Source organism: Ursus arctos, unplaced genomic scaffold (assembly GCF_023065955.2).
Source record: "Ursus arctos isolate Adak ecotype North America unplaced genomic scaffold, UrsArc2.0 scaffold_7, whole genome shotgun sequence".
In the NCBI taxonomy this organism is placed as follows: domain Eukaryota; kingdom Metazoa; phylum Chordata; class Mammalia; order Carnivora; family Ursidae; genus Ursus; species Ursus arctos.
The window spans coordinates 38,102,667-38,117,401 of NW_026623089.1; the positions used below are offsets into that span (position 1 = coordinate 38,102,667).

General features: G+C 48.0%; 2 protein-coding genes across 7 annotated transcripts in view; one reads left to right on the forward strand and one right to left on the reverse strand.

Annotated features, from left to right (window-relative positions):
- The window catches only part of ALOX5 (arachidonate 5-lipoxygenase), a 50,369-nt gene extending 47,911 nt beyond the window's left edge, over positions 1 to 2,458 (forward strand). Inside the window, exons 12-14 of the mRNA XM_026481574.4 lie at positions 61 to 161; positions 510 to 680; positions 1,744 to 2,458. Coding sequence (XP_026337359.1) covers positions 61 to 161; positions 510 to 680; positions 1,744 to 1,923 — 452 coding nt within the window. The 3' untranslated portion in view covers positions 1,924 to 2,458. The remainder of the gene's footprint in view (positions 1 to 60; positions 162 to 509; positions 681 to 1,743) is intronic.
- Positions 2,459 to 9,423: 6,965 nt separating this feature from the next.
- MARCHF8 (membrane associated ring-CH-type finger 8) overlaps positions 9,424 to 14,735 on the reverse strand; it is a 131,231-nt gene continuing 125,919 nt past the window's right edge. For all 6 annotated transcript variants that reach the window (XM_057308465.1, XM_057308463.1, XM_026481569.4 and 3 more), the window contains 2 exons: positions 13,578 to 13,725; positions 9,424 to 13,151 (listed from right to left, as the gene is read on the reverse strand). In XM_057308465.1, coding sequence (XP_057164448.1) covers positions 12,847 to 13,151; positions 13,578 to 13,725 — 453 coding nt within the window. In that variant the 3' untranslated portion in view covers positions 9,424 to 12,846. The remainder of the gene's footprint in view (positions 13,152 to 13,577; positions 13,726 to 14,735) is intronic.

Below are 14,735 nucleotides of genomic sequence, written 5' to 3' on the forward strand. Positions count from 1 at the left end.
CTATTGCCGCCCCCCCGCCCCCGGGGTTGGGGCTTCAGCCAGCCCCTGGCTCTGCCCTAGGTTTCCCCAAGTCCATCAAGACCAGAGAGAAGCTGTCGGAGTACCTAACGGTAGTGATCTTCACAGCCTCAGCCCAGCATGCAGCGGTCAACTTTGGCCAGGTGGGCAAAGGCAGGGCGGGTCCTCTGGGCAGAAAATCACCAGTCACCTTGACCGCTGCTGATGGGCCCAGACAGAGCCACCCCTCTTTTTAGTCTTCTGGGGCTGGTCTCAGGCAGCCTCAGGGCCAGAAATTGGATGTTCCTTGAGTGTATCCTGCCCACGAAGCCGAGGGCACCAGACAGAGAGGGGACTGTGGGCCGGCCCTGCTGGAGCAGGAGGTGATGGGAAGGAGAGGGGAGGCGTCTGGGCGGTTGCTCACTCTGTGGGGCAGGTAGGGGCATGGCCCGCTGCGGGGGGTGGCGGCTGGCTGAGAAGGTGCCCACACGTGTCTGTGGCTGTCCCTGCAGTATGACTGGTGCTCCTGGATCCCCAATGCCCCCCCAACCATGCGGGCCCCACCACCAACGGCCAAGGGTGTGGTCACCATCGAGCAGATCGTGGATACGCTGCCAGACCGTGGCCGCTCCTGCTGGCATCTGGGCGCAGTATGGGCACTAAGCCAGTTCCAAGATAATGAGGTGAGCAAGGGGCAGGTTGCCTGGATTTAACCCATTCCTCCATGTCAGGGCTTTGTGATTAAGGGCGTAGGCTGGACAGCTGCTCTCCGGGAATCCTGACTTCTGAGGCTGGGGTCCCAGGCCTGGATGGAGCGCAGGGGAGGGGCAGGAGAGCACAGAGACTCTGCTCCACTGGTGACTACCCAGAGGGGATGACAAAGAGTTTCCTGGGGATCCTGCCAAACATTCCCATGCACATACACCTTATTGAACCGAATGTCAAAGCTGGGCATCTCAGTATCTCAGATACAACCCCATGGCATTCGCTCAGTGTCGCACAGAATGACTACTGATTCGACCAGCCGCAGGCCTGTGGTCATTTTGGGGGCACTGAGGTTGCTTTGGGGCTCTGCTAACGTGCGGGTCTCTCACTAACACCTTTATGTATGTGTCTTTGCACATGTGTTCGGTAGGGCCAGATGACATGTTCCTAGTAGAAGAATTTCTGGGTCAGAGAATGTTGAGACTGATCTGTCCTCCACAAACTAATTCCAGATCCCACCCTTTTCAGCCCTGGGTATGAAAATTCCCAACTTTAACAATCCAATCATTTTTAAAAAGATAGATCTAGTTTTAATTTGCAGACATCTTTGTGAGTGTACAAATGAGCACAGCACCCCAACAGGGCCCAGCTGTGGCTGTCCGGGGCCGGAGAGGCTAGTGCGAGCCCCCGTGCCCTTGCTGCCCAGAGCCCAGACGGGAAGGCAGGAGTGCTGCAGAGGACGGGGCCCGGCAGGACCAGACCACCGCACGCCTACCACAGGCCCCCTTCACCCGCGCCATTACACACCTTGTAGCCCCCCCCGCCCCCGCAACAGGGCAGCTATTTCTCCCATTTATCTGAGACCCCAGACCAGGGGCATTCTTGAGGTACTCTCAGCAGGTGGCAGGGGGTAGAGAGGGGGAAATGAGCACATGCTCCTTGCTCACTTCCCAAGGGATGGTTTCGGGGGGTGAGACAAGGCCCATCAGTTTACATACCTCACCTTGGCAAAGATTAACCTGTCTGTGCCTGGGCCCTTAGCTGTTCCTGGGCATGTACCCAGAAGAGCATTTCATCGAGAAACCTGTAAAGGAGGCCATGGCCCGATTCCGCAAGAACCTTGACACCATCGTCAGTGTGATCGCTGAGCGCAACAAGAACAAGAAGCTGCCATATTACTACTTGTCCCCGGACCGGATTCCCAACAGCGTAGCCATCTAAGTGGCCCCCTGAGCCAGTCACACGTGCAAGCGGCCAACTGCTGGCGGCCGAGCTCAGCAGACTCCAGGCTGCCCGGTGGGCAGGCTCACAGGCGGCCGCAGGGCAGACCTGCTGGCAGCTTGCTCCCTGAGGCTGCCTCAGTTCCGCAGGCCCCAGGCTGACTGGCTTCAAACCAAAGGCTGCCCAGGTTGGGCCATGTGATGTCTCAGCTTCAGTGCATTTTCCAGTTTGCTCCTCAATCTTTAGTGAATCCCATACTTTGATCAAAGTGGGTACACTGCAGGGACCCACCCTACACAGAGCAGGACCATGGGGCTTCCTGCCCTACGTCCTGCTCAGAGCTTCTGCACCAGGCAGCAGCAAGAAGTCAGGACAACTGATAGATGTTTGCTCTTGTTGGCAGGCATGGAATGATTATTTTCTGTTCTATTTATGCTTCTTCCAATTTCTTGCATATAGTAGGTGCCCAAACAAATCTTTGTTGAATGAATGAAGAATTGGTTGTCATAAAAATAAAGGAGTGCATTTAAAACAAGTCTCCATCCACATGTTATGTCCCAGTCACCCCAAACAGCTCACATCCCCTCTCCCCGCAAAAAAGCCATAATCACTGTGATTCTATCTGGGCAAAACTCCCCCTCCACACACACACACACACACACCCAGGCTAGATAGAAGGTGGTTTGCCCTCACATCCCAAATGTCATCCACCCTGGGGAGGTACTTTGATTCTCATCCCCCCCCGCCAAGGGCTTTGTCTGAACCTCTGTTGTTATCTTCCCACGTGGTCTCTCCCTCGGACCCAGAGCCCCGGCAGCACAAGGAACTCACCTTACTTGTGTGCCCAGGGCTGGCACAAGGCACCAGCCTGCTGCTCCCTCATTTTCCTCCTGCAAGGCACCTGAGAGGTTCTAGGCACTATCCTGGGAGCTGCGGGCTGTTTTCTCCGACAAGAGAGGACTCAAAATGACTTTTAAAATGCATTTCTTTCCCCACACCCAAGAAGCAGAGCCAGCCCTGAGCTTAGCCATGGTGATCCATTGTGTCCTCCTGTACGCTTACTCAACCCATACCCCCAGCCCCTGGCTTCAGAATCTGATCAGCAGGGTCTCCAGAATTTCTGGAAGGTGTACCCAGTGTGCTAAGCCAGAAGCTCCATGTCTAGGTAAAAGGCTTCCACTAGGGCCAATACAGCATGGGAGAAGGTGTGCATGTGCTCCTGAAACCACAAGTCCCTCTGAGGAAACTTGACCATTGGGATGGGTACTGGAGAGAGTGAGGCCTGGACACTTACTGGCCCAGACTCCCTACCATCGCTCTGAGAACTGCCCACACTTATGAGTGACCTTGGTGGTAGACCCCATAATCCTGTGGTTACGGTAAAGGCACTCACTCAGCTCCATGTCCTGTGAGGGCCAACGTACCAACCTTTAGAAGTCCGCAAGGTCATGTGAGCAAAGGAAGGGAGCAGGCAGGAATGATGATGCAGGTCTGATCCTGTGGGTGCAAGCAGAGCGGCAGGAAGGTCTGGGTAGAATGGGCTCCAGACTGCGGGGCACCTCTAAGAAAGCCTCCCATAGCTAATGTGGAGTCCTCAAACAAAAGTGGCCCGTTACAGAAATCTTGCATCAGGCAGGAATGACAAAAATGGTCTTGGCATGAATGTCACAACAGATGCAAAGGTGTGGCCGCTGGAGCTGTCAGTTAATTATGTTCTCTGCAGCTGGCCCACCAGTTCCCCTGCAGCTGGACATTCAGTAGCACCACCCAGCACCGCTACAGGAGAGGGAAAACCCTTCTGTGTATAAACTCTGTCTAGAGCTCTGGCTGACCCCTAAGCCAAGCCTGCGTGGGGCAAACTGCAAATAGCTCAGCTGAGGATGAAACAACTAAAGTGAGCTTTGAACTTTTAAACAGTTTTCGGTTTAAGCTCAACCAAGTTAACTGCTTGCGTAAAAAAAAAAAAAAATCCTTTTCAGAGGAATATAAGAGAACTCAGAATCTCTACAAAATAACATTCACAATAGCCAGGGCACAATCCAAAATTATTCAGTATACAAGAAAAATATGACCTACTCTCAAAGGGAAAAGACAACCAAGAGAAACCGATCGTATGATGGCACAGATGTTGGAATCAACAGACAGTGATTTCAATGAAGCTTTTATACCTGTGCTCTGTGGGTTAAAGGAAATATATTACCAATTCGTGAAAGGATAGGAAATCTCAGCAGAGAACTATACACTGGAAAAGAGAAGAAGGGGGAGAATGGAAGGAAGAGGAAGAAAAAGAATCATCATCAGATGGAAATTCTAGAACTAAAAATATCTGGAAAAAATAAGCAATATAGCAGAAGAGAGACAAGAGAGCAAGGAGACAGTGATCTTGAAAACAGATCAATAGAAATGATCCAATCTGAAGCAAAAAGAGAATTTTTTACATGAACAGAATCTCAGTGATCTATGGGACAATATCCAAAGGCTTAATATACATGTAATTGGAGTCCCAGAAGGAGAGGGAAGGTAAAAGAACGGGGCAGAACAAATATCTGAAGAAATAAAGGCCAAAAATTTCCCAAATTTGGTGAGAGACAAATGTATATAGCTCCAAGAAGCTCAGCCAAACCCAAGCAAAATAGATACAAAGGAAACCTTATTTCAGAGTCAAAGAAGAGTTAAAGAGAATACACAGAATTCTATAACCAGCAAAAATATTTCTCAAGTATGAAAATGAAGGAAAAGAAGTTTTCAGGTAAAATAAAATGAAGACAATCCACTGCCAGCAGATCTACACAATGAGAAATGCTCCCATGGACACTCAGATCCTCGGGAAGGATAGGAGAGTATCAGATATGGTAAATGTTGGCTAAACCTAAGAGACTTTCTCCTCTCCTCCTTCCTTTAAAATATATATGATTATTTAAAGCAAATATAACACTGTCATGTGGCATTTATAATACATGTAAAGCATAATATGAAGACCACATAAAAGACAATGGGTGTTAATGGACTATTTCAGGCACATGGTCTCTACATCTTATATCAAGGGGTATAATATTAATTCTAAGTAGTTTGTGAAATTTTAAGTAGGTAGATTATAACCTCTAGAGCAACCACTAAAATAATGTAAAGAAATATAGCTAAAAACCAAAAGAGGACTTAAAATGGAATTCTAAAAATATACAAATAATTTAAAAGAAAGAAAAAAAATAGGAACAGAGAAACAAAAACAGAGAGGACAAATCAAATAATAAAATGGTAGACATAGAACCAACCATATCAGTAATTACATCAAATGTTTATAAGGACTAAAAACTCCAGCTAAAAGGCAGGGGTTATCAGAATAATTTAAAAAATCAATACCCAACCATATGCAATATACAAGATATATACTTTAAATCCATAGCAGTATCAAGCACATTTTTTTCCTGTAAAATAGTTTAGGTTTGGTAGGCCATCTATACAATCTGCTGCATTTTTTAAAACAACCTTTTAAAATTGTAAAACATGGGGCGCCTGGGTGGCTCAGTCATTAAGCGTCTGCCTTCGGCTCAGGGCGTGATCCCGGCATTATGGGATCGAGCCCCACATCAGGCTCCTCTGTTGGAGCCTGCTTCTTCCTCTCCCACTCCCCCTGCTTGTGTTACCTCTCTCGCTGGCTGTCTGTCTCTCTGTGTCAAATAAATAAATAAATAAATAAATAAATAAATAAATAAATAAATAAAATCTAAAAAAAATAAAATAAAAATAAAAAATAAATAAAATTGTAAAACAGGGGCACCTGGGTGGCTCAGTTGGTTAAGCATCTGCCTTTGGCTCAGATCATGATCTCAGGGTCCTGGGATCAAGCCCCACATGGGGCTCCCTGCTCAGCGGGGAGCCTGCTTCTCCCTCTCCTTCTGCCTCTCCCCCTGCTTGTGCTTGCTCTCTCTCTCTCACAAACAAATAATAAAATATTTTTTAAAAATAATAAATGAATAAAAAATAAAAAGATTTATGAATGGCAAATAAGCACATGACAGGAGGCACATAAAAAGACGCTCAATATCATTAGTCGTTGGGAAAATGCAAATTCAAACCACAAATGCAAATTCAAACCAAATTACAACCACACATCTATAAGAACAGCTACAAATTTTGTATTTGAGGTTGTTGACTGACAACACCAAATGTTGCAAGGGTTTGAAGTAACTGGAAGCTTCACACCTTGTTGGTGGGGATGGAAAATGGTACTCCTGCTTTGGGAAAATGTTTGTTTAGTTTCTAATAAAACTAAACATCTCTGCCCTCTCTGAACCAGCACTTTATACCTAGGTATTTACCCAAGAGGAATGAAAATATGTCCACAAAAAAAAAAAAAAAAAAAAAAAAAAAAAAAAAAAAACCCAAAACTTAACAGTTCTATTCATAATGGCCAAAAACTGGAAAGAGCTTGTCTCCAGCCATAAGAAAATGAAGAGACTGGTATATTTATACAGTGGAATATGATTCAGCACAGAACAGGAATGTACTTATACAGGAACATAGACGAAACTCAGAAACCCTGTGCTGACTTACCCCCGACACAAGAGTGTGAAGTGCATGACTGCACTGAAATTAAGCTCCAGGACAAGCTAAAACCAAAAATCAGAACGATTTTGCTCTGGAGGGTATGAGAACAGGGGTGGGCTGGGAAGGGGCATCGGAATTTTCAGGACTGAGATAACATTCTGTATTTTGGTACAGAACATCTGGTTTGGGGCTACACAGGTGTCTACATCTGCAAGGCTCATTAGATGGTATATTTCAGATTTATACATTTCACTGTATGTAAATTTTTCTAAGAACAAAAGAACCATAAACAAATGTTGGATCTTAGCTAATGATATACAAACTGAAGTGGGGTAAAGTGTATAGTTCCAGCTGCAATTTACTCTGAAAGGCATTAAAAAAGCCAGGTGGTGGGAAGATAGTGTAATGAATAGATGGAGATACACAGTAAAGCTTATAGAGCAAAATGTTAGTTGTAGAATCTAGGGTATATGAATTCTCTGCAATTATTTACAATTTTATATTAAGGAGGGCACGTATTGCGATGAGCACTGGGTGTTATACGCAAACAATGAAGCATGGAACACTACATCAAAAACTAACGAAGTACTGTATGGTGACTAACATAATAAAAAAAATTACCAAAAAAATTTTTCATAATAAAATGGTGAAGAAACGAACAGCACATATTTGCCAGTTACATCAAACCAGAGTTAATGTTCTTTCACCATAAAAAAATGCCTAGGATTTAATATAAAATATACCAAAAACCCGAGAAATGGGCAAGGCATGGAAATTCACATATGCAGACATGCACAGTAAGCAAAAGATGCTCGATCTCCTTATTTATCCAAGAATGCAAAGTAAAACATCAATGGGCTAAGAGGGAATGACAATCATTTTAGTAACAATTTAAAAAACACCTACATGATACAATGTAAGTAAAGAGACTCAAATTCTCATAAGTGAATCATTTTGGAGTGTGCTTTTGCAACTTAAAAGTTAAATGCCTTTACCGCTTTCTCTACTTCTAGGAATTTATGTTCAGAACTGCCCCCCCCACACACACACACAAGTATACAAAGATAAATGTCATGGATGTGGACTTCAGCCTTGCTTCCAACATCGAAAGTCAAGTAAGCAACCTAAAAATCTGTTATCAGTATCCAGTTGTTCGGTGGAAAAAGCAAGATGTGCGGTAGCGTGTCATAGGACTGCAGTAAGCAACACGCGTTTCCTACATATTTCAGACACGTGAAGAGTATGTGATGCCTTTACTGCATGACTATGGCCCAGAGCCCCTGCCTTCCAGGGACCCAGCTCTGGGTTCCCGCCCAAGGCCTTTCCCTGGGAAAGGGACTGTTTGATGTTCTGCTTTTTTTTTTTTTTTTTAACACGCTGACCGCTTTGCCTGTTGTATGCCTGCTCCTCCCCTCGGAATGTCCGATCAGACTTTTCACCTTTTCCAAAGGGACCAGCCACTTCTGGTCATCTAGGTAGTTCTCCTCTAGCTCCGGGGCTCATCCTCTTCCCGCCAGCCTGACACCCCAAGTAACGAGCAGTAAGGATGCCAACATGTCAATGAATGGGCACTGGGCTGTAAGTTTATTAAGTTTACTTACAAAACAGGAGGCTCGCCTGCGAGCCTTTGCCCCCCTGGAAGTGTGCCGTGCAGCAGCCCTCTCCCCCCCACTTCGTGGCCGGTGTTAAAGGGCAGAAAGGCCTGGGGACGGCGTAGTCAGGCCTGCGCGCAACAAGGTCCCACCGGGCATCTCTTCGGCCAGACTCATCAAATTTGGTGGATCCCCAAAGCAGAGAGGCTCCCCTCAGGCAGCACCCCCCCACCTCACCTTCTCACCAAAGCAGAGTTCTCTTTCAGCAACACCCTCCTCACCCCTTCAACCAATAGTCGAGCACCTGAGCACTCCCTCCCTCGCACGCGCTCCTACCTGTTCAGCTGTTCTGCAGTCGCGTCCTCCTCCAGAGGCCTCAACAGCTCCCGAAGTCGGGCAAGGACACTTGGCAAAGTATCCTCCCGCTTGGCTCCGAAGTCTCCTGGCAGCTACTGCGGTACCCTTAACTGGAGGACGAGTTCTCTGGGCTCACCTAGGGGACAGGATGTACAGGGCAATCCTGGCCTGTTTTCACCTTGTGCGCACAGGTAAAGGCAGGTGGAGTGTGCTTTTGCACACACACTCCCTCACACGCACAGCCCCGTGAGCAGTCTGCAGGCTCGAGACAGGGGAATCCGAGACACCACCGTGACTTAGGGAGGCCCCATCAGCAGCCGAGAGATGCAGCCAGACTGAACTGTCGCCAGAGATCCTGCTGGTCCTCCCTGGTTCCCTACTCCGCTAGGCTGCGGCTCAGTGTTTCAACAGATAAGGCGAGTTAGAGAATAATCAACTGCTCCATGGTCACATCGCCACACTCACCCTGAACTTGAATCTGGCTTCTCACAGGGCACGGAGTCCAAGTAGAGCCTGGAAGTGTGAAGCAAGCACACCTGTGTGAGGTACTTCCATTTTTACTCCCACACCTGCACACTCTCCTGAACCCATCTGCTCCCCACCAACCAACCACCAGTGTCTGGGGGAGCCACTGCCCCCCGCAGGGACAGACTGAGGAAAACAGATACCTCCTGAGGTTGCGTGATTCTCTTCCCCAACATGAAAGCCAGAGGATTGTGCAGAGGGGATCAGAACCACTGGAATGCCTGCCAATGTTTCCAGCCTTCTTGCAGCCTTCTTGCAATTCATGGCACAATCCCTTTTTAAAGAGATACTTTATTGCTGTAATTAGACACCCCACGTATAACACAAACAACCCCCTGAGAGAATGATTCAAGTGGTAATACTGAGAAACAGCGAACACACGCAAAAGGATACAAAACCAGACATGGAGATAACTAGAAACTTGGCAAGTTAAGAAAATCTTCAAATGTGAAGTGCCTTTTAGAAACTACACCACACATGCCAGTGTAAATTTGGTTTTTATTAACAATCAGCTTCTATAAACATCGCATCTAAATAGGTGAATAGCTGCACAACTTAATTACATCCAAAACAAAGATAAATGCTTTTATTTCCCTATGTTTCCACCTTTCCTTGGCTGGAGAGGGAAGCCGCATATTTCAAATCAGATTCAAAAGGGAAAGTATCCAGAAAACGTCTTTGCATCAGTCCAAACGTGCAGCATCACGGCTCTTGGCCCCACGGTCCACAGGCCTCCTCCAGCCCTGCAGCCAACCCACCAGGCAGCAGAAGCAGCCCCAACCGTGCAGGCACTGCCTGAGGCTCTGGAACTGGCCCACTGCCTGAGGCCTGCGTGTCTGGAACCAGGTAGGGCATGCCAGCAAGGCTGAAAACTAGACCCATCAGACTGAAAAGAGTGGAATGAGGCAGAAAAGGAGGAGACAGAAAAGGAGGCCTGGAGCAGGGTGAGACCTTCGATAGTTCCCAGAATTTCTTAAAATCAACTCAGGCACAAAAACCAAATTCCTGCTGGCAGTCAAAGTCGGAAGCACTCGAGCCAAACTAACTTTTGAGGGAACAGAGACCAAATCAGAGAGGGCTGGCTGGCAACTCCCCTGAGGCCACTTCCCTCTCCCCCTGGCCTGGCCCCCAAGTACCAGCCCTCTGGGCCCTGACACCCACCAGCTCATCCCACATTTCTGGTTCAGCCAAGTATTGTCCTCCACCAAAGCCATGTACAGAATGAGGGGAATAGGGAATAAATAACCCCCCCCCCAAAAAAAAACACCTAGAAGGCAAGCTACTAAGGACTAAAGGAACACCTGGCAGAGCCGCTGCTCCCACTAGATGGCAGCACAGAACCACGTTTCCAGAGCTTCTGACTTCCCGGGTCGTCTGGGGGGGGGGGGGGGAGATTAGAGCTGGGACTAAGAATGGCATCAGAGGTGCTCAACTAGAGCCTACAAGAGAAGAGAAAAGCAAGGGGGCATCTGTGTGCCATCCCAGGAAAAGAAAGAAGGATGTGGGATGGACTGTCCCCAGGCAGAAGGTGTTTGGTTTTTTTTTTTTAGGAGCTCGGTGGAGGTGATGAGATGGTGTTAGGCCTTCCTGAAAAGAAGTGAGGGTTTCACATGAGAATATGGTCGGGCCTGGGAGCAACACAGCAGTCATGGTTATAAAGGCACCTTTGCCACAGGGGTTGCCAGCCATGACAGGTGGGCTGCCCAGAGGCTGTCCCTGCCTAAGCACATTTTCCTCTATGCAGGAAGTCTCAGTGACTTTCAAGTTCAGCGTAAGGGGTTCCATCAGAGAATGGGGAAGGAATCCCACCTAAAAATTGATCCCAGTCTCCACATGACTACTCATCTGCTATAAGAGGGCAGGGACAAGGGGCCTTGCCTGGGCAGCTCCTAAGGGGCACGGGCAGGGCTGGCCCAGGGCTCAGCTCCCCTGAGTAGAGACAGCGTGTAGCTGCCTGGCGTCCCCAGGCTGAGAAGGGGTGTGTGTAATTGCACTTTGGGGGCACAGTGAACACAGGCACGGACTGGACGCGGCCTGGGAGACGGAGAGAGAGAGCAGGCTGACCTATTTTCAGGGGCTGGCCACGGCTGGACAGTGCCTGCCCAGCCAGAGGAAGGCCACAGTGGGGCAGCTCCTTAGACCAGGGTCCGTGATGCCGATGAATCAGACACTGGATGGGAAGCGACAGCAGGACAGAGCCTGCTACCACGTGCCCTCCGCCAGAGCTTAGACACATGGGCCTCCTCCGGGCTTTCGAAACAAACCACAGCACTTCTACTCTGAAAGGCAAAGGGGTCATCTTATGTTTGCTTCATCCTCTTAACAGGACAGGTGAGGCACCTAAGGTTCAGGGGACTGATGGCAGGACCCCCAGGCATCCTTCCCCTTAGAGGAGGTGCTACAGATGCAGAGTCGCCCAGAGAGTAAGCACCTGGGCACACTTATGTTACAGCGCACACCCTCTTGGCTGCTTTTCCCTGGAGCTGACTCCTATTTACCTGGTGAAGTGAAACTTATTTTTAAAAACAGAATTTTAAGCAGACTTTTTAAAGGGACAAAGGCCATTTGATGGTAGTGATTTTGGTTTTGTCTTTTGAAAATGGTACAGGAGATAATCCCTGATGACAGAACGAACTGATCGCAAGGATCCTCTCTGTCCAGTCCAGTTAAGGCGATAAATGGGTAGAGGTGTGGCTGGGGGCATGGGCCATGGCAGTTTGCTGCTCACTCCTGGCTTCTGTCCCAGGGCCAGCCCATCTGTCTCTCTTACCAGGCCAGTGATCCACAGAACCTCCCCAGGAGCAGAGGCCGTACAAGGTGGCAGGCGCCCAGGAGCACCCCCAGTGTCCATGCCCCAGACCAGGGCAGCGCACGCGTACGCTTTCAGTGAAGCCGGCACAAAGGGGAGACGTTTGACCGGAAAGGAGTCATTTTTAAACACTCATTTTTGTTCTAATTACTCACTTCCTTCCTTTTGTTTAGATCTCACAAAACCTTCATTTTCACTGTTGACCAAAAAGAAATGTTTGGGGTAGACCCATGACATAAAGACTTGTCATAAAATAGGCTTGAAACCACAGGAATTAGGCTCAAATTGCCGTCTGGCATCAATTCCCATGAACTGTTAGGAAAAAGCCTCAGATCTCTTCTTCCTGCTTTAGAGCCACCAGTCCCTTTTAGAGACAGAGTAGATGTTGGGTTTCTTAGAATATATAAGGCAAAAAGGGTTTTCGATCTATTATAACGTAAAAGAGATAATGAAAAGAAGGCTTCTAAATGAGAGACGTTCTTTTAAATGTCAATCCCACTGGACACAACATAATACAAAATAAAGATTCTCTTTTTGTAAAGTGCTGTTTGCTTAGTGAATCACTCGCCACCACGCACAGAGCACCACAGCCCCGTCCGCTCAGCAAACCAGTCAGCGGCAGCATCAGCAGAGGGGGCTCAGCTCCCCGGGCTCTTCTCCGTGAGGAGGGAAATCCTCTCATCAGGGCTAGGTATTCTCAAATGCTCCGCTCCAGGCTGGGGGCTGCTGCCAACCGGGAGAGGCCGGGCATCGAGGCCAGGGTGCCACCCTGCTCCTGCGGATTTGGTATTTTATTCTCTCATTCCGCTCAAGGTGTCATGGGCCAGAACTCAGCCAGCTCCCCATTATATAGCGTCATGGGGACCTCCCTTCCCGTGGAAATGCTGGCAGAAGTGGAACCCGGCTGTGCACGGCCAATGGGAGGGCTTTCCGGGAGATTCACTAAGGAGGGTTTAGAAAAAGAGAAGCCATTAAAACAGTCACCTGCCCGGTCTATGCTGTTAAAGGACATAAGAAAAGGTACACAATTGGCAGTAAACAATTTCCTTCAGCTGTTCTTTGATGTCCAGGGAAACTACCCCCTCCACAAAATCAGACATGAACGATTTCGGTTCCAGTGTCTTCAGGTTCTGTCCAACAAGAAGAGTTTGTGTCGGAATGACAGATTCCACGTCCATCTTTATTTTCAAAGTTGGGTTCTGTTAGTGCAGATTTTTCAAAAATATTCTTTTTGCTTGTTTCTGGACAGTTCTGAACGTAGATTACTCTGTTATAAGCTTTGAGTCTCTTCCATAATTGTACGTACACTTTGCACTGAACGTACATAAAAAGGAGTCCGCCGGTAAAGCCGATGGCCACAACCACCAGTTTAGTCCAAAACGGCCACTCTAGGATTCCTGGAAGGGGAAAAACCTGGTTAACCTATCAGCAGACCTATTTTAAGATCTGGAGTATATAAAACACGACTTCCGACCTTCCCATAACCAATGGATTCTTCACTCATCAAATCCTGCTTCGTCAAAGGTGGGGGGGGCAGAGGAGGTCCACTCTCTTATCCTGCTGCTCTTCCAGGAGGCAGTCTGTGGAGACTCTCTCTCCCTGATTTGAACTCTTCTGACTGAGTTTTTAAAAAAGTACTCACCACAGCAAGAGAAACATCCAAAGAGGATGCTTGATGCCTTATAATTGATGCCCCCGCTCCAGAAACCCAGACATCTGAAGTCTGACTTAAAAACCAATCTGGAGTAACGCCCCAATCCTATGGCCCCCGTGTGTTATCCAGGATCTCTACGCTGAGCTCGTCTTTCACTCTGAGCACATACCTGTTGCCTGGCCGTGTTTGATCTCCTCCGTGGTACGGTCAATGAGCACATACAAGGACCAGACCACACAGGTGATGGCGATGACATGGAATGTCACTGAGCACATGATCTTCCTGCGCTCACTGGCCGTCATCTGCAACTTCTCCCACTGGAAAGACAACGCGCAGAGCATGAGGTGCAGGACCCCAGACACAAAGGGCTACAGGGGGGTGAGAGCACTGCAGATGGGTAAGAGTGGCTTTCTCTCCCCTCCCCTTTTCCCAGACTTCATGAATTCTCCCAATCACCAAAAGTCATTCTCCTTAAACCACCTGGCTTCAACCAGGTACCAGGCACTGGTATTGGGTCCACAGCCAACTTTTGATGCAATGAAAAGAAGCTGGGATCAAGATGAGCTATGAACCACAACCAGAAATCAATCCTCTTGTCTGTAGGAAGATATCCAATGGCTAGCTAAAGGCCTCTATGGTTTCAGTCCTGATGAAAAGAGCACGTTGGCCCCCAACCCAGGTGGTACACATGAGGCTTCCCTGCCTTGCTGACTGGTGTGGGCAAGGGAAGAGGACTGATGACACCACAACGCACTAGCAGATGGGTCGCACTACATCGTGAAGGCGATGGAGAAGGCGCTCACTCTTTGGTCCTTTGCTACTCTGGCAGCAACAGCTTGAAATCGATGCTAAGAGTTCCTGGTATAAGCAGGGTCTGCCAGTCCCATCTCCTCTAGGAGCTCATTAATTTAGTCCAAAGAGCCAGATTTTCTTTTTCATTTACTGCTTTCCAAAACAGAAGAAAACACATAAGGATAGAGAAAAAGAACAAAGTGTAAACACTGCGTATCCTTGGCCAGCCCTAGTCACAGCCTCTTTCCAGATGGTTCTATGCAGGACAAGCTGAAAGTAGGGCCTCGTGGATTATCTACATTGGTCGAAGTGCTACAAGTCTCACTTGAGAGACCAGCACAGAGTAGGTATCCAATAAATTGTAAGCTCTTCATGGGGCAAAACGTTTTTTAAGTAGTTTGCATCTGCCTCTCCAACACCCTGAATGCTTTTGCTATGGTTTTATACAGTATCTTCTTTTGGCTTTCCTCCTAAAATGCCCCCTTACTCCCTGATTCCTGCTATTTCTTAAGATACACTCAGTCCAAGCTTTTCA